This window comes from Sinocyclocheilus grahami, unplaced genomic scaffold (genome assembly GCF_001515645.1).
Source record: "Sinocyclocheilus grahami isolate Dianchi unplaced genomic scaffold, SAMN03320097.WGS_v1.1 scaffold1729.1, whole genome shotgun sequence".
Classification (NCBI taxonomy): domain Eukaryota; kingdom Metazoa; phylum Chordata; class Actinopteri; order Cypriniformes; family Cyprinidae; genus Sinocyclocheilus; species Sinocyclocheilus grahami.
The window spans coordinates 94,561-119,796 of NW_015506908.1; the positions used below are offsets into that span (position 1 = coordinate 94,561).

The 25,236-nt window shown below is 40.0% G+C and overlaps 1 protein-coding gene across 1 annotated transcript in view; it reads right to left on the bottom strand.

The window, feature by feature from the left end:
* Positions 1-25,236, bottom strand: part of LOC107572285 (t-SNARE domain-containing protein 1-like) — a 137,019-nt gene that overhangs the window by 55,658 nt on the left and 56,125 nt on the right. The window contains exons 9-10 of the mRNA XM_016258705.1: positions 16,375-16,447; positions 2,557-2,639 (exon numbers count right to left, since the gene is read on the bottom strand). Coding sequence (XP_016114191.1) covers positions 2,557-2,639; positions 16,375-16,447 — 156 coding nt within the window. The remainder of the gene's footprint in view (positions 1-2,556; positions 2,640-16,374; positions 16,448-25,236) is intronic.

A 25,236-nucleotide genomic window follows, 5' to 3' on the forward strand; every position in this document is an offset into this window, starting at 1 on the left:
TTGAGGCTGAGCCCGTGTCCTCAATCACAACTCGCTCAAGGGACGAGGCCATGTAACCTTTTCACGATGATAATATTTATTTACTTATTTATTTTTTAAACCCACATAGCTTGCTGAAATACTTCTGCGGCCGCCTCATCTACCTCAGCCATACTGATCAGGACCTATATATATATATACAGTATATATGTGTGTATGAAAGGAGAATGTATGTGTGTAAGTAGAAATGTATGCATGTGAAAGGAGAATGTAAGTGTGTGAAAGCAAGTATATATGTATGTGAAAGGAGAATGTATGCGTGTGTGAGAGTAGAAATGTATGTATGTGAAAGGAGAATGTAAGTGTGTGAGAGTGCCAGAATGAATTATGGCTTCAACAGCTATGAGTACGGCTGTTTTTTAAGTAAATGCTGCTCTTTTGAGCTTTCTATCATTAAAAAATCCTGGGAAAAAATGTATCACGGCTTCCACAAAAAAGTATTAAAGCAGCATAACTGTTTTCAGCATTCATAATAAATAAGAAATGTTTCTTGACCGACCAAATCAGCATATTAGAATGGTTTCTGAAAAATCAAGTGAGACTGAATCCTAATGGCTGCTGAAAATTCAGCTTTGCTATCACAGAAATGAATTACATTTTAAAACATATTAAATAAAAAACAGTTATTGTTAAATTGTAATAATATTTCACAAAAGGCAAATGTATCACTGCACATGTAATAACTAATGTATCAATTAATCTGTACCAGAGTTTGGATCTACCATGTTAAAGTTGAGCTTTGCAATAGCAATGCCAAGAACATAGGTTTGAAGGAATGCATGAACTGATAAAATACATACTTTGAATGCAATTACGTTGTTTTTGATAAAAACAAAAAACAAGTACTGACTGTCAATTACAACAAGCATGGCATCAGGGTAAACAAAGGTGTAATACAACCATTTTGTTTCTTCACATAATACTTAATACTCAAACAGAGCTTGTGAACAATCAATGACCAGTGTTGGGAGTAACGCATTACAAAAGTAATATTATTACAGTAGTATATTACCTTTTGCTGTAACGCAGTAATATAACGCATTACTAATAAAATTTGGGTAATATTATTACTCGTTACAATCTCAGTAACGCTAGTTACAACAACATATTAACAACACCGCAAAACAGCACCAGAGAAAAAAATCCACGGGTAAAATAGTTTGTCTATCTTCTGTTGCTGGAATTAGATGGTTGAGATGACTGCAGAGACGGATTCTACATTTGTGAGATGGACACACTCCTGTTATTTTCAGTTTATCGGAGAAAAGGATAAGAATGCTTAGCAATATGTGCGACATCAAACTCTCAACATGGAGAAATAGCACGAGTAAAACCTGGAAACACCTGGACTTGTGCCACTAACAGTAAGCTATCGGAGAGAGCTGCGGGGTCGGAGAAGAGAAAAAAAGCGGCGGACGAGCGCAGACAAGCAACAAAAATTAAGTTTAACTAAAAATAACAAAATCTGTTTTTGTTAAATCATAGTCTATATTACTATGCCGTTCCGCGCCATATGGCGTGCTGTGAGGCCAATTAAAACTTAGGCTATTAGCTTAGGCTACTCCTCATTGAGAATGTTTTTTTTTCAAGTTTTTTTTAAACAGGTCTATTAATTTATACAATTGAATTATAGGCCTATAATTAAAATTATTAACACTGCAGTCACTGATGAAAATTAAGAGCAGATTTATTTCGTGCACAGATTTTCAAAAACAACCTGTTTAACGCGAAAAACGTTTCTTCTCATATTTTTCACTATAGGACATGGGCCACAATATTAAGGGAATAATTTAAGACAGATATATACCCTCATCAGCCTATATTGAAGTAATTTTGTCTCTTGTTGTCTCAGAGAATATGCGCCGTTAATGCAGCGTTAGAAAGAACATTTCGCTTTATTTACCGGTGTTATTTAGGAATGTAATAATGTGGTTTCTGCTTATCTGTGTTTAACCTAAACTACAACGTAACATTAATGTAGACCTACATACCGGCATCTAAATATGATTTTATAATTGTATGCTATATAGACCTACCACATTACCCTCCACTGGATGTAGAATGAGCAGCAATAAACTGCATTTTGGCATTTTATAATACTTCTGTGAATATTTTGGTGAAAGTAACTCAAAAGTAGTGTAACGCATTACAATTCAGAGACAGTAATATTGTAATGTAACTAATTACTTTCAAAAGACAGTAACTAGTAATATATAATGTATTACATTTGGAAGAAACTTGCCCAACACTGTCAATGACAAATTTAAATTTTCAAAAGGGTTTATGGTCTGCCCATCAGGTAATTGGTGAAGGGTGATTACTGAAGTGAGCAGCTAATGAATGACAGCATGTTGAAAATCTCACTGTGTGATGTCAACTGAAACCAATAAACAAACCTGTTACAATAATTGTGTTCATAGACTGTTACAGAGACACTCATTTTACATACCAAACTGCTTTGTGTGTACCTTAATGCAGTTATCAACACAATAGCTTTCCAGGAAGTCAATAACATACCTGATAATGGCTGGCTTTTGCTAGCTCCTGATTGGCAGTTTCCACATGTGATGAGGTGGTCTGAATGTAGTCTTCAATGCTGTCTGTGAAGAGAGAAAACAAGCGTTATTATTGTTGTTGTCATCGTGTTTTGATGTAGAAAATGTTACAATGCATTCAGGATGTTCAGACTATTTCCAGATGATTTCCAGCCCATGTATGAGTAATCTTACACTTCATAAGAGAAAGTGTTACTCATTCATACACATTTCACAAAAAAAGAAGATTGTCCAAGCACACTGTGTACCAGAGCACCTTTATAAACATACCCACTCCCTCATTCATGTTCCCTTTCCCAGGGAGGAAGAGATTAGAGAGCAAAGTGCCCAATGTTGATGCTGCCAAAAACTGCACTGCATTTTGTGGTTCCCTATACACCATCATCACAAAAGACCATGTTGCAAGGAAGAGTCAAAAATGAAATTTTGGCCAAAAAGGAAATTTCTCTTATTATTTACTCACCCTCACATTGTTCCAAGCCTGCATGCTATTATTTTTCCAGTAGAGATGCCATACAACAACAGAATTCATAGTGAATAGGGACTGTTAAGGGCCAAAAGAAACAACATACAATTATAAAATGAAATATTAATATAAAAATAGGCAAATTATTAAATACTTTAATCAATTATAAATATAATTATAATGATTAAAAAAAAATCTGAAGCCATATGATAACTTTGTGTGAGAAACAGCCCAAGTTTAAGTTATTATTCACTGTTAATCTTGTTCACGTTCATGACAAGAATTTTAAAAATGCCATTATTTACTCAACCTCGTATTTGTCACGGAAACACCTGCCTCACCAGCCGAATCAGCCTCCTACACCCGCTCACAATCACCTGATTACTAATCACGGACACCTGCACCCACTTACCACACCAGTCAAATACACACTCACCTCAGTCACTCGTCGGCTGGTCTCAAGGTTACAAGCATCTCTGCATGGGTTCCTTGCCTCCCTATCCGCCTGTCAAGCCTCAGATTCCTCAGTTCTCGGCCGAAGGACCAAAGTGCCGACCCCAGATAAGACTGTGTTCTCTGCTTCCATTAATTCCTAAGTTTGATTTCTTTATGTTGGAAGCTGCTCTTCAGTTCCTTTTAATAAACACCCTGACTTACAGTGGGGCAAATAAGTATTTGATACACTGCCGATTTTTCAAGTTTTCCCACTTACAAAGAATGGAGAGATCTGTAATTTTCATCGTAGGTACACCTCAACTGTGAGAGACAGAATCTAAAAAAAAAATCCAGAAAATCACATTGTATGATTTTTAAATAATTCATTTCCATTTTATTGCATGAAATAAGTATTTGATACAATAGAAAAATAGAACTTAATATTTGGTACAGAAACCTTTGTTTACAATTACAGAGGTCAGACGTTTCCTGTAGTTCTTGACCAGGTTTGCACACACTGCAGCAGGGATTTTGGCCCACTCCTCCATACAGGTGTTCTCCAGATCTTTCAGGTTTTGGGGCTGTCGCTGGGCAACACGGAGTTTCAGCTCCCTCCATAGATTTTCTATTGGGTTCAGGTCTGACCTGTCTCCAGGACCTTGAGATGCTTCTTACGGAGCCACTCCTTAGTTGCCCTGGCTGTGTGTTTGGGGTCATTGTCATGCTGGAAGACCCAGCCACGACCCATCTTCAATGCTCTTACTGAGGGAAAGAGGTTGTTGCCCAAAATCTCACGATACATGGCCCCATCCATCCTCCCATCAATACGGTGCAGTCGTCCTGTCCCCTTTGCAGAAAAGCACCCCCAAAGCATGATGCTTCCACCCCCATGTTGGTAGGTGATCAAATACTTATTTCATGCAATAAAATGGAAATTAATTATTTAAAAATCATACAATGTGATTTTCTGGATTTATTTTTTTTTGATTCGGTCTCTCACAGTTGAGGTGTACCTACGATGGAAATTACAGATCTCTCCATTCTTTGTAAGTGGGAAAACTTGAAAAATCGGCAGTGTATCAAATACTTATTTGCCCCACTGTACTTTAACCTGTCTGTTTGCCTCTTTGTCCCGGATGTGACAGAAGACCAGCCCCAAAAATTAAACTGATTACAACACTGACTCATGGATTCTCGGAGCACCTCCTCACCGGAACCCTTACCCGTCCGGACTGTCACTGCCTCCCCACCTGCCTGTCCCATGGCCCGGCCAGCAAGCTTTTCGGGTGAGGCAGCCTTCTGCAGTGGGTTTTTGTTGCAATGTTCCCTCTACCTGGAGATGCAACCACACCTGTTTGTGACCGAGCGGGCCAAGGTGTCGTTCATTATCTCATTGCTGTCTGGAAGAGCCTTGCAGTGGGCAGAAGCCTTGTGGAATTCGCAAAGCCCGTGGATTCACTCACTGGACGGCTTTGTGAAACACTTCCGGGAGGTATTCGGCCAATCGACCACGGAGGTCACAGTGCATGAGGAGCTCTTTCAACTGCGGCAAGCCGAGTTATCCATCCATGGGTATGTGCTTCACTTCCGCACTCTCGCTGCCAGCAGCGGCTGGAACGAGGCCGCTCTGCTCTCGGCTTTCCGCCGAGGCCTCAACCCTGGCTTACGCCAACAGATGGCCATCTACGATGACACCATGGGGCTCGACAGCTTCCTCCAAAAAGCGGTTCACATCTCCCAGCACCTAACCGCTCCAGCACCAGAGCCCATGATCACGGATAGCTACCACCTATCGTCCACGGAACGATCTCGGAGACTCACCCGTGGTCTCTGTCTCTACTGTGGATCCAATGACCACCAGCTCCGCACCTGTCCCATTCGTCCACCACGCCCAGCGGTGAGTACTATCTAGATCACTCCTAATGTGTCTTGCATGCCTCATATAAATGCTCTTCTAATGTATCACACCCAATCCTTTCCAGTCAAAATCCTTGTGGACTCCGGAGCATCTGGGAATTTCATCTCCTCCCGTAGTCTTGCCGGTTTACAAATTTCCCACTGCAAAAATGCCACGACCTAACAGATCACCACTGTCCAGGGAAAGCCACTGGGCAAGGGGCTGGTGCGGCACCGCAAGCCCGAGGTCGTTCTACGGATTGGATGTTTCCACACCAAACGAATCTCGCTACTGGTGCTGGAGGAGGCCATCGTGGACATCGTCCTGGGACGCCCCTGGCTTGCTAAACATCAACCCACAATCGCCTGGAAGTCCGGGAAAATACTCCAGTGGAGTGGAGAGTGTAAACAGGAGTGTCTACGGGATCTGCCTATCCCGATCTCCTTCGGGAACGACCTCCCTGTCTGTTCCACCTCAGTGGAGAGCCCGGATTCCTCGCATGTCACTCCTCTTCCTCCCGAATATCAGGCGTTCCAGGACGTGTTCAGCAAGGTCGCTGCCACCCATCTTCCACCTCACCGGCCATGGGACTGTGCCATTGACCTGCTGCCTGGGGACCAATTACCCAAAGGACACGCCTATCCACTGTCGATCCCGGAAAGAGCCGCTATGGAGGAGTACGTTCACGAAGCCTTGCAACAGAGGTTCATCCGTCTGTCCACCTCACCCGCAGCGTCGAGCTTCCTCTTCGTGGCCATGAAAGATGGGGGTCTGAGGCTTTGCATCGATTACCGGGCCCTCAATGACCAGACGGTGAAGTTTGCCTATCCCCTTCCTCTGGTCCCTGCCACCTTGGAGGAGGTCCGCGGGGCCCGCGTCTTCAGAAAGCTGGATCTAAGGAGCACCTATGACCTCATCCGCATTCGCAGGGGTGATGAATGGAAAACTGCCTTTGTGACGCCCACTGGGCACTATGAGTACAGGGTCATGCCCTATGGGCTTTCCAACTCACCCTCCATATTCCAAAACTTCATGAATGAGATCTTCAGAGACATGCTCAACCGGTTCGTCCTCATCTACATAGACGATATCCTCATATACTCACCCAATCTCGAAGCACACCGTAGCCATGTCACCAAGGTACTCCAACGCCTCCGCCAACACAGCCTGTATCTAAAGGCGGAGAAATGTGAGTTTCACCAATCCACCGTTCACTTCCTGGGCTACATCGTCACCCCTGCAGGGGTGCAAATGGACCAGAGGAAGGTGGATGACGTTCGGAACTGGCCCCAACTGACTACCATCAAGGAGATGCAGAGATTCTTGGGATTCGCAAATTTCTAACGCCGCTTTATCGCCCACTTCAGCCAGTTGGCGGCACCACTTACCTCTCTCCTCCGTCGGAAGGCCAAACTCCTCACCTGGACCCCGGAGGCACACCAGGCCTTCAGTCAGCTCAAATCCGCCTTCTGTACGGCTCCGGCCCTTTCACAACCAGACCCCAATCTCCGCTTCATGGTCGAGGTGGACGCAGCGACCCTGGGAGTGGGCGCTGTCCTGTCACAATGGTGAGGTGAACCCCCCTGTACTCCATCTATGTGCGTATTTCTCACGGAAACTATCCCCGGCGGAGCAGAACTACGACGTGGGAAATCGGGAGTTGCTGGCCATCAAGCTCGCTCTGGAAGAGTGGTGGCATTGGTTGGAGGGTGCCAAGCATTCCTTTGAGGTGATCACAGACCACAAGAACTTACAATATCTTCGAGAGGCCAAGCGTCTTAACCCGAGGCAGGCCTGCTGGGCTCTGTTCTTTACCCGCTTCCACTTTGTGGTCACTTACCGTCCAGGCAGCGCATATCCATCTCCAACGGGCCGTTCGGAGGCACAAGGCCAATGCAGACACTCGTCGGTCCGACAATCCCACCCGGGACATCCGCCTCCGGTGGCCCAGCAGGACGCTGAGTCCCCGGTACATAGGTCCTTTTCCCATAGCAAGGCGCATCAACGAAGTCACGTACCAATTACACCTGCCTGCCCATTACCGGATCTCACCCACCTTTCATGTGCCCTTGCTAAAACCCTTCACTAACCCTCTTCTCCCTCTCTCCACAGAACCCGAGGTTCCTTGCCTCCCTATCTGCCTGTCAAGCCTCGGATTCCTCAGTTCTCGGCCGAAGGACCAAAGTGCCGACCCCAGATAAGACTGTTCTCTGCTTCCATTAATTCCTAAGTTCGATTTCTTTATGTTGGAAGCTGCTCCTCAGTTCTTTTTAATAAACACCCCGACTTAGTTTAACCTGTCTGTTTGCCTCTTTGTCCCGGATGTGACAGTATTGTTCCAAACTGGCATGCTTTTATTTATTTATTTACAGTTGAAATGCCACACAACAACATAATTCATATCATAGTAACCATGGACTGTTAAGAGCCAAAAGAAGCAGTATAAAATGCTAAATTAATTAAATAAAATTGAAAACAGAAAATGTTTTGGTGTCACTTTAGCATGAATAAATAATGACAGACTATTCATTTTTAGGTGAATTATAATTATATGCTATAATTAAATTATATATTCATAACAATAATCAGCCTTTCATAAGCAGGATGCACTTGTGCCAAATGAATTATTAAGATTCAATTCTAGATTGATTTGGGAAGCATTTACTGCATTCTTGATATGTGAAATCATTTTTATAAAAAAATAAATCTGTGAAAATATACTTTGTAAATATTACTTATTATACTATGACTATTTGTGTATTAGGCAATATCTAGTATAAAAGTGTAAACAAATATTTGTAACATCTCTCACGGTACCAAGAGAAAATTACCTAATATTCTACTCAAGAAATGCATCACAAAAATACATTTTCCGCAGAGAATTGTGCTTAGAAACACACATGCTGTATAATAATCAACTAGAAACACACAAAGAATTGGTTATGTCCTTGCTTCCTTAATTTGTAGGAAAGTCAGCCAATTATTAACTCTGAATAATCCAAATGAGTTGTCTTGTTCCAATGCACATGTACTTATACTAGCAAGTGAGAGCATTGATTCAAATGCAAAGTCAATTCCCTTCCCAATTAAAAACAAATGTGCGGTTCACCACACAGGAGAGCAGAACGAAAGCAGAAGCGGGAGAGTTACAGTGGGGTTAAAGCAGGGCAGGCTCAGCTGAGGGGAACACTGTAGACCTCACCTTCGCCTAGCTGGAGGAACTAATGAGGTTTTGTTTATCTTTCTCTGATTTGATTTGGTGCTGGTCTCCACTGTCACCGTGAGATGTGGCAGGGGAGGGTTTGCATGGAAAGAAGCTGGAAACCTGTGCAGGAAAAGGTTTTTGTCTATGCTTTTTCTCTATTTTTGTATTCGTCATTCAGTTAGATGGCCTTTTAAAGGATTAACAAGAGCTCCAACATGCTATCAGTTTGTAATCCTTCATCCCACTTTCCTTACCTGGATTCATCTCAACCCCACATTTCTTTCTATTTCTGGTAACAGCTAAATTGCCCATTTTAAATGAGCTGAGCGGAGCACAGTTGCTCCCTGGTATAATTAAAACCTGTAGGATAGTTTCCTGTACTTCTTATCACAAGCCCGTTCTCAGGTGGAGGTGCATGAACAACAAGCTTCATCGAGTCACAAAAGTGAAAATAGCAAGAATATGGTTCCGAGTGCTGCAGACGGGAACAAACAAACCAAAGTTTACTCAAAGCAATATCTGAAAGTGTGTGTGGGGGCCACACGATATTCAGAAAGTGCTCAGTATATACTCCAGTGACCAATATAACCCTCCCAGCGTGAACATTTCTTCTGTCTCCATCTAAGATTACTGACCTGCCATCTACTACCAATATAGGCAGAGTGAATCTGGGTGGAAATGAGAAATGGCTCATTTAGAAACACTGAAGGAAGATGACACATCATACGGAGACTTATCAATCAATATTTCAATAGCGAAACTGAAAAGAAGGCTCTGTGCTTGATGAATCATCAGCCATGTCTGCTAAACACACCCTGCAGGGCAACCAACCTCTTATTAGTGTCACTTGTGTCAAAAAGACATTCTAAATGGATTTGTATTAAAGCTATTGAGCAATGCTGTTCCAAAAGTCGCCTCACTGTTTACTGTCTACACAGGTGGCTATTTTGTACAGCAGCTTCCCAACTGAAATGGAACTTCATAAGCGAATGATTTGAAACGCTTTTCATAGCAATCCTGCAAGCTGTCGCTCATGTACATGGCACAAATTACTTCTCACATGAAGTACACAAGACTTCTCACAATTCAGTTGATTTCAATAGAGCTCCATGGTGGCCACGCATTTTTTCAACAGCCTTGGATACAGGAGGATTCTTCTAATTCATTCCCTCCATAGAGTTTTTAAAATATTCTGCTATAAAGAGTGTTAAGCAGGGAACCAAACCAACCAACTCTGAGAGGAAAAACATTATATTACAAATTTTTAAGCAAAGAAGTATTTGAAAAATCAGACAAAGGTACAAGACTCGGCATTTAAATTATGTTGGGGAGAGAATGGAGTCCCATGAAGCATTGCATATTACAACTGAATCTAAATGATGGTACAATATTAAACTCATTACTTAGAGTCATTGATTAGAAATTATATATTTACAATACATTTTGTGCAAAAACATGCTTCATGTCAATGGGCGGTCACTTGTGAGTGCTTTTGGGCTTTTTGTTTCCATAATAATAGCAACATTTCTGATTGGCTGCCTCTCTCTTCAAAATAATGGGCAGTGGAGCTCTTCCTGGACAATCTGATAAAATGTAACACAATTTAAAAAATGTTTTAGTTAAAATCACACTCATTTATGGATTCTACAGCACCATACATCATTGCTTAATATGTCATGGTAGGTTTGTCTTGAACAGTTTATGCATTATTGTCAAAAATCAATGTAGACATAATGACTGTTGCACAATTTAGAGCCTGATGTTACCAACACTAAGCTAATGACTTGATACTCTAGAAATACATATAGCACACAAATATTTTGTCAATAATCAGTTTTAGATTAGATATATGTATCAGTTACAATTTTTCAGTACCGAATAAAAGTATTTGACATTTCCATAGGCTCCATAGGTTTTAGCCTTTAGAAAGGCTAAACCTTTCTAAAACATTCTTGTCACAGTGTGTTCTGGGATTGTCTTATTATCCACAAAGTATATGTTATCTTATACAACAACATAATTTTGCTACATATTGTTTCAAACTGGCTTCACATCAGGATAATGCCCAAAAATATTGCCTAGCTAAGCAGGTTTTGCTAAGTCAGTTCATTTTTGGAATGGAACTATAGTGTTTGGTTTCATTTTTAATTCACTAACTAAACAAAATGTCTTAGTTAAAAATTTTTTTATAAAAGATGCACCGTTAACCATAATGCATTGCTAGCTCAGCTGTAGAGATGAAGTGTGTATCACTGGGATCCAAAAAGGCCAGTACTGTTTGTGCTTTAAACTACCTGAATCACACCAGCTCTTGTTCCTCTTTTAATATGCAGAGTCCTGCTCTGTGTAATATAACCTTATCGACTGCCAAACATGGGCAAACAGCCTCTGAAAACACAAATACAACTGTTGCTTTTTAATTTCCATCATCCTCAATTTGTTTAAGAATTACAGGGACAAACTTTACAATGACTCCAAATGAACAGGCTTATCTGGAGACTCCTCAGCTGGTCACTCGCAACACACGAACGGTGAATACTCCTGAAAACATTAGGCTAGAAATAATTAAAGAAACAACCAATTAGGGAGGCACAATGCTGAGCTGAAAAACAAACACCCAATTAGTTTGAAACATAATTTAGCATTCGTGGCCGTAGAATCAAATCACCTCTTTATGGAATTAATAGATGCGCTATGTACACAGATAACCTCAAGCAATGCTAAAGCAGTAAATAAACAGAATGGCATCAATGCTGACTACAGTGTTAGACAGATGTGGCATGCAATACAAGGAAATGCTAACATGGACATGCACATGACACATATAGGGTGAAAAATTAAACAAATAATAAAAAATATACTTTTAATATACTTAATTTAGTTATGCTAACAAGATGAATTGAAAATGGCGACTGAGCATGATCTGAAGTCATCGGCACATATGCATCATATCAGAACATGTCAGGCTATGTGCCAATGATGTAATCATGCTACTTTAAAGTTGCAGTCGGCAGTCACATCTACCATTGCTAATTTCATGGGCAGAATCATTTCAGTAGGAATCTGTGCAATTGTGAGTTTCACGTGAGGAAGAAAAAGTTCCTCATGCAGATTTCTCTCATGCTCAAGTTGATCAATTGAATTTGCCAAACTAACAAACAGAAAGTTGCTTGGTTTGAAAGTGATTTATGTGAGCTGTGCTTCATGCATCACTACGCTATTGACAGTGGACAATGGAATTTCACTGAAATTTTGCTAATGTGAATGCACCATTACTCAGTATTAAAACAGTACTATGTTATAATGCCACAACACATTTTAATACATGTAACATTGGCTATTGAGCTTTTTTCCTGTCATCCAACAACTAATAGCACAGCATGACCCGTTTCATTCAGGTACGTGTCACACATCATTCTGGCTTTGTTACAGAAGCCCACCTTTCCATAAGGCTGTGCTAAAAGCACCAATCCAAACTTCCTGCACCTGTTTACTTGCCTAATCTGTCCTATCTCCACCCCTCCAATCACGGCCATCCACGGAGACTTTATTCACATCCACCTCTTAATAAACACCCTGGGTACAAAGGCAAAGACCAATTTAGCCACTTATATTTCAGGCTCTTAAAACTCTTAGGCCTTACTTCCCTGCCTGATCTGTGGAAGACCTCCTGAAAACATCATGCCTGGATGCAATGGCGCTATTGTTTTCTAACAGCCATTTATGAAATGTTTGCATGTGCATATGTAGGTGTATACAATCTCATACACATCAAAAACATGGTCTAAGAAAGTGACTCTGCAGGAGGGCGGAAGCTACAGAAACATCATGACCACATGAAGAATACCAGCTTTTATTTCATCCTTAATCTGTGGCTTTAAAGGGAAAAAAAATTAATCTTTGGGATATGAATGATGACAGTTGGAGGGGCACACATGTCCTACACCCCCCCCCCACCCATTCAGACCTTGCATGTGCTCAGTGTGTTGAAAAAGAGAAACAAGTATGAGTTGAATTGCTTTATTTCCATGAGAACTTTCAGTATGTGACTGACATAGGTCTTTTTCAAGTGGAAACTCATAACCAGTGTTATTTTAGTATCATACACTATTTTAGTTTTTGTTAATATTTTGAATTAGATTTAGTTCCCTTTCAGTCGGTCACTACGAGTAACGTCGTGACCGACGAATTGGGATCTCGCTTCGAGAGACCAATCTACTTCGAGTGTAACTAAACGAGCCAATGCACATTGCATGCAATTATTGCATCCAGCTGCAGCTGATCACAGCGTGAGCATTAAAAGGCAGCCGGTGCAACGCATACCAGCTTTTCGCTTTGGAGTCGAGCGACAACATCGAGCTCCATCCAAATGTCTTCAGTGAGCTACGAGTTCAACGCGCTCTTGGAAGCTTCTGGTGTTGGCGGACAGCGCTTCAGCGGTGGTCGTTCCTCTGTCGAGTGGGTTGTGCTACCCCCTGTTGTGCTGCAAGTGGCCATTTCCCCTGTGCGCCTCAGCACTAAAAGAGCATTTCCCTGAAAGAGCAATTTCTCTAAAAGAGCTCCACGGGTTCGTCTTTTTAAAGATGCCGTTTCACCCATGCGTTTCTGGATGCGGTCGTTACCTGGCGCCGGGTGATGGTCACGATCACTCCCTCACATGTCTGGGCATGAAGCACGCTGAGGTTGTACTCGTGGATAAGTCATGTTCCCATTGCGGGAAGATGACCATCTTGGAGCTGCGGACCAGGCTTCGCTACCTCCAGGGGGGTGGAGTTCTGTTGCCTCTGCCGCGATCTAGTGTTAGTTCTGGCGGCAGTCAGGCGAGGACTGCTTCCAGCAGTAGCGCTGGCATTCTGAGGGTTACAGTGGTGGCAAATCCCTCAGGGAACCAACCCTTGGGGGCCCACCACTTCTCCAGCGCTCCGCAGCCAGCCGAGCCGCCGAAGGAACGCGCTGGGCCCGCTACAAAGAGCATACCAGGAGGAGGGCCGGGTGGAGAATCTTTTAATTTGTTTTTCCCCTGGTACCCAAATTCTCGACAAAAGAGTAGTTTTCACTATCTCTGGGTCCCAAGAGGGCACGGAGGGTCGCGGACGGTTCAACTCTGGACCGCACTCATCCTCCTCTGTCACCAGCAGGCAGCAACGAGCGGTTCGAGAGCGTCAACAAAGGCCCTACTCACACACCCTCTGCAAAACTGTGGAACCAGGTGACTGCTGCACCGCACACTCAGACCCCTCTTCAGTCTGCTCACAAGCCGTCTGAGTTGGGTCCCTGCGTTCCACCTCGCTGTCCCACTGCGGGTACGGCGGTGGTTCTGTTGGTCCCGGTTGCACGGTATCTGGGTGCCTGACTAGCGCTACCCAGCCCGTCTCGCTGGCTTCTGCGGACCATCAGCCTCGGCTATGCGATTTAGTTTGCCCGGCGTCCCCCCAAGTTTAGTGACTTCATGACTGTGAAGGCGGCCGATGCTCCTGTCGATGTACTTTCATGTATTGAACCTTCCGCGCCACAGACCATTTCTGCTGTTTGTGTTCGAGGGACGTGTTTGGTCGAACAGACAGCACGCCACACAGAGGAACGTGCGTGGTCAGTGCTGACCTGCTTGGATTCGTTCAAGGGCAGGACAGCGGTCCCACTGGAATTATTTCAGAGGCTCCTGGGGCATATGGCAGCTGCAGTGGCACTTACACCGCTAGGGCTATTGCATATGAGACCGCTTCAGCACTGGCTTCATGGCCAAGTCTCGAGGTGGGCGTGGCAGCACGGCACTCACCAGGTCCAAGTTACTCCAGCCTGTCGCCAAACCTTCACCCCGTGGTCAGATCTTACGTTCCTTCGGGCAGGAGTGCCCCTAGAACAGGTCTCCAGGCATGCTGGGGTTTACACGGATGCCTCCACCACTGGCTGGGGGGCCATGTAAAATGGGCACACAGTGTCGGGGGTTTGGACGGTCCCCCATCTGCAATAATTGCATGCCAATGTGCATTGGCTCATTTATTTACACTCGAAGTAGATTGGTCTCTCGAAACGAGATCCCAATTCGTCGGTCACGACGTGACGTCTCCATTCCCTCCTTCAGGAAACGAGGGTTACATACGTAACCAAGACGTTTTATATATTCTGTTTTCCTTTTAATTTTAGTTAAACTTTTAGTAAATGTGGCCTAAACAGGCTTGGTTTTGGAACAGAACAAATGCACCATCTTTTAAACAACGTTTGCAGGGGAAGAGAAACCAGAAGGTGACAAAATAAATTAAACAATATGAAAATCTTAATGCAAGTGGCATAATGAAAAGACCTGAATATGGCATAGATGAAAACAAAATAAAATATAGTCCACCTACATACTAAAGTGTCCTTCTAAAGGGCAGAACAACATTATTGGGTGGTTTATTGTATACTGTGTGTCCCACTAGATTCTAACTATTTCGCTAGTCATAACTTGTGATAACCTTCAACGTGTCTGACATCATTTCCCTGTGTAAATGTTAAGTGTCCGTGCAAGGAAGGAAGTAGGGGACAAGGAAAGTTTCAATATCCCTTTTCTCTCACAAACTTTTCTTATTGTGTTACACCTCCATTTTCTCTCCTTTTACCTTGAGCTGCTGTTATATTGTGACCGTGAGAGTGTTAAATTAGGATGAAGAATGTGCAAAGCACATCCTTAACCTCTCCTGAAGGAATAGTATCTTTACTCATCTGGCCTGCTGAATGTACAATGCACACAGGATTAATTAAAACAGCTGGACGAAAGGACACTGCGCTGGATGGGTACCAATTCGAATAGAAATGGGCATTATCCAACAGAGAGGCCATGACTAAGGGTCACATGTCATGGTTAAAAAAGGCAAAATAAATTAAAAAGTAGTTAAAATAGAACTAAATTACCCAAAATAACATCAACGTGTCTCCAACACCTGATATAAATGTTTATGCATAATATCATCGCATATGGGTGGGTCACATGTCATGGTTCACACCCCCGAAACTTGTGAAGCGTCAACAAAACAGCTTTTTCATTTACAGTAATATTTAATAAGATCCAGATATTAAAATTCTGGACGATACAGAAAGGCCAATAATTATTTTGATGTTATGGCTGATATTAAAAATAATTTGTATTATTTATCTTATTTCTATTCTATACTATTATTTACAAGTAAATTCAGAATACTAAACTAAAATCAAGTGAATTTAAGCATCACAACATTATAATGTGCAGTATTGAAATTTAGCTTAATATTTTAAAATACTTTATTAGTTTTGAAATTTGTTAAAGTTTATATTTAACTGTTATTAAATTATGATTGTTTTTAAAGGTTAGCTCTAAGTAAGTGTAAAACGTAAACTAAATGTAAACATAAGAGAAATGAGAATTTCCAGTTAAATATCCAATACTGACTATACCATTAAATAATAACAATAATAATAATAATAAAACGAAAAAAAATATATATATATATGTATATACATACACTGTATATATATATATATAATATATATATACAGTGGGTACGGAAAGTATTCAGACCCCCTTAAATTTTTCACTCTTTGTTATATTGCAGCCATTTGCTAAAATCATTTAAGTTCATTTTTTTTCCTCATTAATGTACACACAGCACCCCATATTGACAGAAAAACACAGAATTGTTAGAAGTAAAAGGCCAGACAAACAAGGATGAGTCAATAGACTCTTAACTGGAAAAATAGAGCCACAAATACACACACACACAAACACACACACACACACACACACACACAAATAAGATCTCACCTATGGTGTCTCCTTGTTCATGCACCATGCTGGCCAAGTCTTTCATAACCTGACTGACGTCCAGCATGTCTCTCTGCAAAAACAAAACAGAGGCTGGAGCTCAGAGGTGAGTCAAGCAAGCAAGCATCACAGTGCTCTGAAGTGATCTTTTACACAGTCTCATGGTTCTTGTGTTACTTTAAAGGGGTCATATGATGCAAATTAATTTTTTCCTTTGGAGTGTTACAAGCTCTTGGTGCATAAAGAAGATCTGTAAAGTTGCAAAGACTAAAGTCTCAAATCCAAAGAGAGATTCTTTATAAAAGTTAAGAGTCAGCCACGCTTACTTAAAACGGCTCATTCTAACACGCCCCCAAATATCTACGTCACGATGTGGGAAGATTTTCATAACGCCGCCCAAATGTTCACGCAAAGAAAGAAGGCGTAACTTTTATTCTCGCTGTAGTATTGTTGCCGCCGCCGCCATGTCGTGAAGGCGCTTTGTGATTCGTTGTGAAAGCGAAACTACTTTGTTTGGCCTTCCAAAAGAGGACGATATCGCTTCGTCATGCCTGGAGCTGATCCGTGCTGGTTGCTGAGGAAATACAACAACTTTGCGCTGTGGATCGCAGGATCGGCTTTCACCGTGGACGAAGAGTCCAGCCCGGGGTCGTCACATGTGGTTGCCTCAAGCCCTCTGGACGCTCCTTCGTCGAATTTGCCGGCCGCGCTGTTCTCAAGCCCACCGGCCTCCGCTCACTCTAGCCCTCCGGCCGTTCCTAACTCTAGCCCCCAGCCTCTGCTCACTCTAGGCCGCCGTGTGTGACGCTGTGTTTCGTTGTGAAAGCTAAACTACTTTGTTTGGTCTTCCAAAAATGGACACAACTAGAAATCAGTGGTTAAGTTGTATTTACAACACTGTTCCAGAACACTTCAACCCAAATATTCAGATGTGGCCAGCACATTTTATGGAGGACTGTTTCCTGATCCTGGAAGAGTAGACTACAATGCTGGCTGTTCTGACTCACAGACTGTAAGTACGTATTTTATATTTAAATAATTTGCCACTGATGATTCAAACGCGAGTTTTGGGCAGTGTAGAGTAGGGCTTGTTGTTTGTCATTTCTCCGATCACAAATGCAGACATGGTATCATGTTTACGCGGCGCGATGCAACGCAATGCGTAAATAAGACAGTATAAGTTATTATAATCCATAATTACAGTGGGGGAAAAAAGTATTTAGTCAGCCACCAATTGTGCAAGTTCTCCCACTTAAAAAGATGAGTTAAATAAATTAAACAACAACAAACACAGCAGAGAGATAGAAAAGAAATAGGTCTTAATGAATACCGATTACACATTATTCAATTCAATTCAAGTTTATTTGTATAGCGCTTTTCACATTATAACACATAAACTGAAACTGATGCTTATAAGTGGGTGTAGATCATCTATAATAAATATACTATATACTAATTATATCTAATAGACTATATCCATTACCTAATTCGTTTTAAAACATAACAGAAAAAAAAACACCTGAGCTAAAATACATTCTCATGACTCCCAAATAAACTAAAATTTAATAAAATAAAAATGTCCATAAATTATTTTAGTTTTAGTTTCATGGTATATTCTGAGAAATTCAACACCTTTAAATTGGTTTTAAATGATACTTTAAAAAAACGATATAAACTGAAAACAGAAAACTAAGAAAAGTTACTTAAAAATGTCAAATTTCAGAATTATGATGATCCTGAAATTTGTTAATATTATTATTTTATATTTTACAATTTTTATGTTTAAAATTTTAAAAGATGCTGTTTTTATCCAATAGATAATTAAAATGTGTATCATGAATTGTAAAATACTGTGTTTAGTTATTGGTGGCCCTAAAATACTAAAACTAAACTAAAACTTAATGATAGTGAATCTAACAAAAACAAAGTAAATTGAAAAAAGAAGAAAAAATCATAATAATAATATTGATAAATATGATTAATATTTTAATTTGCATATATTTTAAAAGATGCTGTTTTTATTCAATAGATGTAACATCAAAATAAAAAATTGTGAAATGTTGGTATAGTTATTGAGTGACGAGTGATGTGACGTGACATGTGGTGACCCATACTAGGAATTAGTGCTCTGCATTTAACCCATCCAAAGTGCACACACACACCGTGAACACACACCCGGAGCAGTGGGCAGCCATTTATGCTGCGGTGCCCGGGGAGCAGTTGGGGGTTCGGTGCCTTGCTCAAGGGCACCTCAGTCGTGGTATTGAAGGTGGGAAAGAGCTCGAGACTCGAGAGTCCGACTCTCTAACCATTAGGCCACGACTTCCCCTAAACTATTGTGACAATGCTATCACAATATACTCAGTCAAAACATATAAAAAACATACAACATGGACAACAAACATGTTAAAACCAAACCTGTTTTTCTGGTGCTGTTTCATGTCAAAATTCCCTCTACACAGGCCTGAAGCAACATGGTGTCTTCTAAAGCCTGAGTCTATCTCCTGCTAACAGGCCTTTTTTTCTCCATACACAACACTATAAAAGTGCAGCTGTGTCAGTGGAGCTCAAACCATTGAGCCATTCATCACAGGTGTCTGCAATTGTTGGGAAACTGGCAGCCATCCTGGCTCTTGGCACAAATCGCTTGGCCGGAGCCAAAATGGCCCCTAGCAAATCACACATTACTAAAGAGTTTCTGCATTTTCTGTCTCTGGCCGTCAGCACCATCACAGAGCAACATATTTATTTTTCCCACCAAGACATGTGCGCAGTCTTAATTCAGTGTGTAGAAACGACAGGATATGGAGTGTCATTACACTTGATTAGATGGGAGAAACTTAAAGGATGGTGAAGAAAAAAACAGCATGATACACATCGAGCAATCATAAGTTAATTTACTGTAATGTTTAGAATGGCTCCTTAAGTAAACACATCTCCATTGAGCTGCATCCCCTTTGAGAATTGGGTTTGTAGCTAACAGGCACTAAATTCAGAATAATTCAAAAGCACTAAGTCATACCGCAAAACACAATTCAACACACTGAAGGAAGTCTGGGGAAAAAAGTCTGATGAAATATGAAGAAATTACTTAAATGACCTAAACAAACTTTACAGTTTGAAAACTTTCAGACAAATAATTTGCTGTATTATCTATCAAACATTATGGCGCCTGCCTAGTGAGATACATATATGTTTGTTTGTATATAAAATACATATATGTACACTATGTACACTAAATGTTTGGATAAAATGTTTTTAAAAGAGTCTTTTATGCTCACCAAGGATGCATTTGATCAAAAATAGAGCAGAAATATTGAAATATTATTGTGAATATATAGGGTTGGTAAGACATTTTTATGTTTTCGATAGAAGTCTCTTATATGCTCACCAGTGCTGTTTATTTAACATAAAATACAGTAAAAACAGTAATACTGTGAAATATTATTATAATTTAAAACAGCTTTTTTTCCCCCGTTGTAATATATTTTTAAATATATTTTATTCCTGTGAAGGTAAATCTGAATTTTCAGCATCATTATTCCAGTCTTCAGTGTCACATGATCCTTCAGAAATCATTCTAATATACTGATGCTCAATAAACATTTCTCATTAGTATCAATGTTAAAAATACTTGTGCTGCTAAATATTTTTGTAGAACCCATGATAATTTTTTATGGATTCTTTGATGAATAAAAAGCTCAAAAGAACAGGAATGTTTTTTCAAATGGTAGTGTATGTATATCTGAGACCCACTAAAAGCAATAAACTAATAAGTAAAACAATAAATAAACGCATGGCTTGTAATTCATTCAGTAAGTTAACACGCACATGAGTATGTTTGAGTCTTTATATATGTATACTGTAAATAGTGAGAAAGTGACATTGATTTTGAGAGCACTCTGTGCCCTTCTACCCAGGGGGCTGAGGTGTGCCAGTTTACATAATTTATAAGGGTTATGATAAGCACACAGAGTTCCAGAGCTCCCTTATGACCCAAAAACCCACCGTTCCTTTTCATGCTACCCTTTCATGAAGATCCAAGAAACTCCCGCTGTCCCCTGAGACTGTGTGCAGTGGAGGCGCCTTCACAGACGGGCCACTTTGAGTGGTCGAGATGCGGTGAGTGCTTTGGGTAACATGAACCAATGAAGCAGTTGGAAGTTCTGCAGCTGTAACTTCCCAGTCCAGATCAATCATGGATAGATCTAAAGAGTACCAAATCTATGACAAGTACTTTAGCATTATAAGCATTATAACAGAACTTTCAAATGTATCTAGTATGATAAAACAGTGCTGCTTTTTCCCCCACGTATGCACGACCAGAAGGAGTGGAAGCAGTCGACTGGCATAATAAAAGCTCTGCTGTTTTCGAGCCGCGTGTCACGCTCGTTCAGCAGCCTCGTTTCGCTTCAACGGCTTTCAGCCTCACCCTGCTTCATTCTACTACGTTAATAAATCATTAGCTCATCCATGAACATGATTTCTGCCCGAGTCCCGTCGGATTGCATCGGCTATGGAGATGAAGACCTACTACTCCCATGAAGACCTACAACTCCCATGATTCCACACTCAGTCACGGCGTCATCAAACTACGCCTTTGCCTCTTTGTTTATTTTGAATACGCGCCCTCCAGCGGTGAAAATTACATATTGTACCTTTAAAGGGATAGCTCATCCAAAAAAATTAAAATGATGCCATCATTTACTCGCCCTCAAGTTGTTGAACACAAAAGAAGATATTTTGAAGAATGTTGGTAACCAAACAGTTGACGGTAGCCATTGACTTCATAGTAGTTTTTTTTTCATACTATGGAAGTGGCTAATGTCAACTGTTTGGTCACCAACATGAAAATTGAAAAAGTCAAAAAATATTTGTTGGATATTTCTGAAATATCTGAAGTAATTCTAACTAGTAATTAACTAGGCAAGTAAAAATATATATTTAGAAATTATATTTTTTTTAAGTACATTTTTTAGATATTTTTACTAGAATTAAGACAAAACAAGACAAAATTATTTATAATATACACTACCTAAGTTTGGGGTTGGTAAGATTTTAAAATTTATTTTGGAAAGAAGTCTCTTGTTGCAAAAACAGTAATTTTGTGAAATATTATAATAATTTAAAATAACTTTTATTTTGTAATATATTCTAAAAAGTAATTTATTTCTATGCCAAAGCTTTTTAGCAGCCATTACTCCAGTATTCAGGGTCACATGATCCTTCAGAAATCATTCTATTATGCTGATTTGTTGCTCAAGAAACAATTCTTATTATTAACAGTGTTGAAAACAGCTGTACTGCTTAATATTTAATAAATACTTGTTCATCAATAAATCCTGAAAAAAAATCAAAATAAGGTTTAAAAGAACAACATTTATTTGAAATATCAATCTTTTGTAACATTACAAATTACTTTACTGTAATTTTTTATCAATTTAATGTGTCTTAAAAAAATATATATATATATACTTTTTTTTGCAATGCACAATATGTACTATATTTACCATGATCAATATACTTTATATAAAATTACAATTTATCATTAATGGCATTGATGGCATTGCAAATTCATATTCTGAGGAACAAGAAGTGTGCCTGGTTTTCATTTCCGAAACCTAGACATCTTAATGTTGAACAGCAGAAGACAGTCCAAGTGTCATGTGGATCAGATCGATGCTCTTTTTCCTAGTGCCACGATTAAGTTGCTCATGTCAAACATCATTCTGTTTTTATTTGGAAAGAGGAAGATAGAGACAAAGATATAGGGAGAATGCGTGCAAACACAGGTCTGATAGGACTCAAAGGGTCTGCCTTTGTTTCATTAGATAAAAAATGTCAGACATCTGCTCCATCTGACACACAGGTCTGCGTTTCACAACAAACGCACACACACTTCAGCAAGAGCCGCTGACAGGAACCGTAGCAGCCGCACAATTAAATGTGTGGACTGAAAAGGCTATAGATGTCATGGGAAAAAAACACACTTTCCCAAACAGAAGATGACTGACACTTCTATGAATGCAACACGTCAGGAAGTTTTGCAGGAGCGCAGACTGACATGAGCGAATGTGAGACTGACTGCATCAGATGGCCTATCTAAGACAAGAGAACACTGAGGAAAGCTCAGAGAGAGAGATTCGTAAGAGGAAAGAGCATAGGAGAGTTGTAGTGACTATACCTTAGGGCTGCTGAGATTTCCCAGTAAATTGAGAGATTATTTGTGGTTTTTGTCCACTTTAAAATAACTGACAGACAGGTGATGGATGGACAAGATACCTGAAATATTGTGAAATAATCAGATAAAGTCCAACATGACATTTTATGTATCTCAAGTCAAAAGAGAGCCCTCTGCTGTTACTGGTGAAAGATGCACCAAAATTACTGTTTGCAGTCCCAAAAATGACCAGCCAATTAAACCTTTTTAATTTAAAATGAAACAGCATAATTTTAAAGATGAAATAGTTATACCTGCTCCACTCCATCTCTAAACAAAATGGCAAAAAACTGTTTTCTAACAGGTTTCTTGAACGCTATCTATCTGTCATAGGTCAAACATAAAGATAGCCCCTCCCTAAACTCACACCATTGGCTGAGCCAGAAACGCTGTTGTCGGGCAGGCTGGGATGCTCAAACAAATTCATGTTTTGATAACGACCAGTGTTGTTTTTGTTTACAAAGCCTAAACCTGAAGCTAAAAATATTAAAAAATATTTTATTTCATTAAAATAAATTAAATAGCTGAAATAAATTAAATCATAAAAATTTGATGAAAAACATAACCCTCGTGTTGTTTTTTTTAGTCATTTTGACCCAGAGAGGATTTTCTTTTTCCTGAAAATGCTAGTTAAAGTTATTGGATTGGACTAAAACTGACCATTTTTCCTCACACAGGGTACAACGACTTACCCAAAAATATATAAGTTGTGTACTTTTAGGGGATGTTTTTCCCCACCTTGTTACACTTGTGCTGTTCCTGTCAAAAACGACCTTATACATTTCTCATTATGCTATGGCCTATCATTACTTTGTACCTACTTGTTTTCATTCAGTTAGCACAGGAATCACATTTTTACACTTTTTGGGAGATTAACCCAAAAATGGTCTACTTTGAGCTGCCTCTGCATATTACAGTTTTTCTGAATTGCTAAAACACATTTCTTGAAACCATCACTCATTTTCTCAAAACCTTAAACACAAATCCAAATACTCAAACTAAATTCCCGAAACCTCTGACTCTTCCATCAAAGTCAAACAATCACTGCAAAACCATTTCACTTGCACTCAAAATCAAACGGTACTCTCAGATCACACACACACACACACACACACACACACACACGAGTTAATAAAATAAACACTACAGAGCATTCATTAGACACTACAGAGAAAAATGGAGAACACTGCATCCAGAACATTACAGAAAAAAGAATATTGTATTGAGTAAATAATTTTGCAATTCTGTAAAAAAGTAGAGTAATTGCGAGTAAGGTGAATATATTGTATAGGCATACTGTACAGTATGTACTGCAAGAATAGTATTGTGCCGAATATTGAATAGTACTGAATGTTTGTATATATTCAGCACTTGGATACTGCAAAAATACTGCCGTCCAACTGCAAAGGCCAAAAAGGTCAAATAAAACTCTAAATGAAAAGCATGTTACAGTACATTCAAATACTGTAAGTTGTGCAATTGTAAAATCAGGGTCAAGGAGAGATTCATTCGGTCTCAACATCACGTCTTTGTGCTTGAGTCTGGCCTAAGGACTTTGTATTTTTTGCTAGACAAAGAGAAAAAACCCTCTGGTCTGACAGATCCAGCATTGATAACACTCTCTAAACCTTACTCTTTCTCTCCTCATCCTCCACTTCTTACATGTACTCTTGCTCCTCTCCTTCTCAAATTGTTTCCATCTATTGTTCGTATCATCATTCAGTCACCTGTGCCACTTGGGCACGCTGAACTGGCTCATATTTTGTACAGTTGGTTTGATCACATCATTAGAAACAAGTGTGAACAATTTTGAATCGTTGTGTGCAAACGATGACAACTGTTCTTTAGTTGTTTAACTTTTGCCGCTTGTGTTCAGCATTTTGCAGCATAAATGCATCACGATGTTTAAGTGAATGAGAATGTGTTTAGAGTTTTGCAAAAAAAAGAGTGCATGAGATTTGCAAATAGAGATTAACTGCCTGAACGTGTTTAAGGTTTAGCAGAAAGAGTGCTTTATTCGACAAATTGGTTTAAGCTAGTGATAATTTGGTTCAGAGATTGGGGTTTAGTGTTTTAGCAATTCAGAAAAACTGTAAGCTTGGATAAACTGCTAGCAAAAAATAAGGAGAAAGTATTTCAACAGTGAAACAAAGTGGCACACATTACCTTTAAAATAAAAAACTGGCCTGCAGCGGTTAAAGCTCAGAGCTGGTAATTAAAGGCAAGGCACTTAAGCCCAGGTTGCTCCAGGGGGATTGTCCTGTAATAAGTGTATTTTTAGTCTTTTTTGGATAAGCACATCTGCTAAATGACTCCTTAAATTGAAACTACACTATTATTGCTTAAGCTAACAGAATGAGGCAGCTCTGAACAAAATGAATGTCTCTTAATAAAGAATATGCTGGCTTCAGTCCGAGTTTTTGTACACCCAGCAATCCTGGCAGCATCATTGATAAAAGGTGATGATCTAAAGTGAAAGGCCCAACAAAATCACTGGGCACAGGTTCAAAATGGCTTTCAGGATCTGAAGGCTTGAAACAACCCCATGGTTCTCCACACAAGCTTAATAGTGTATAATTGTAACATAAATAATAATAATAATTTAATTACATATATAATTTAATTTGTATTATGGAACATAA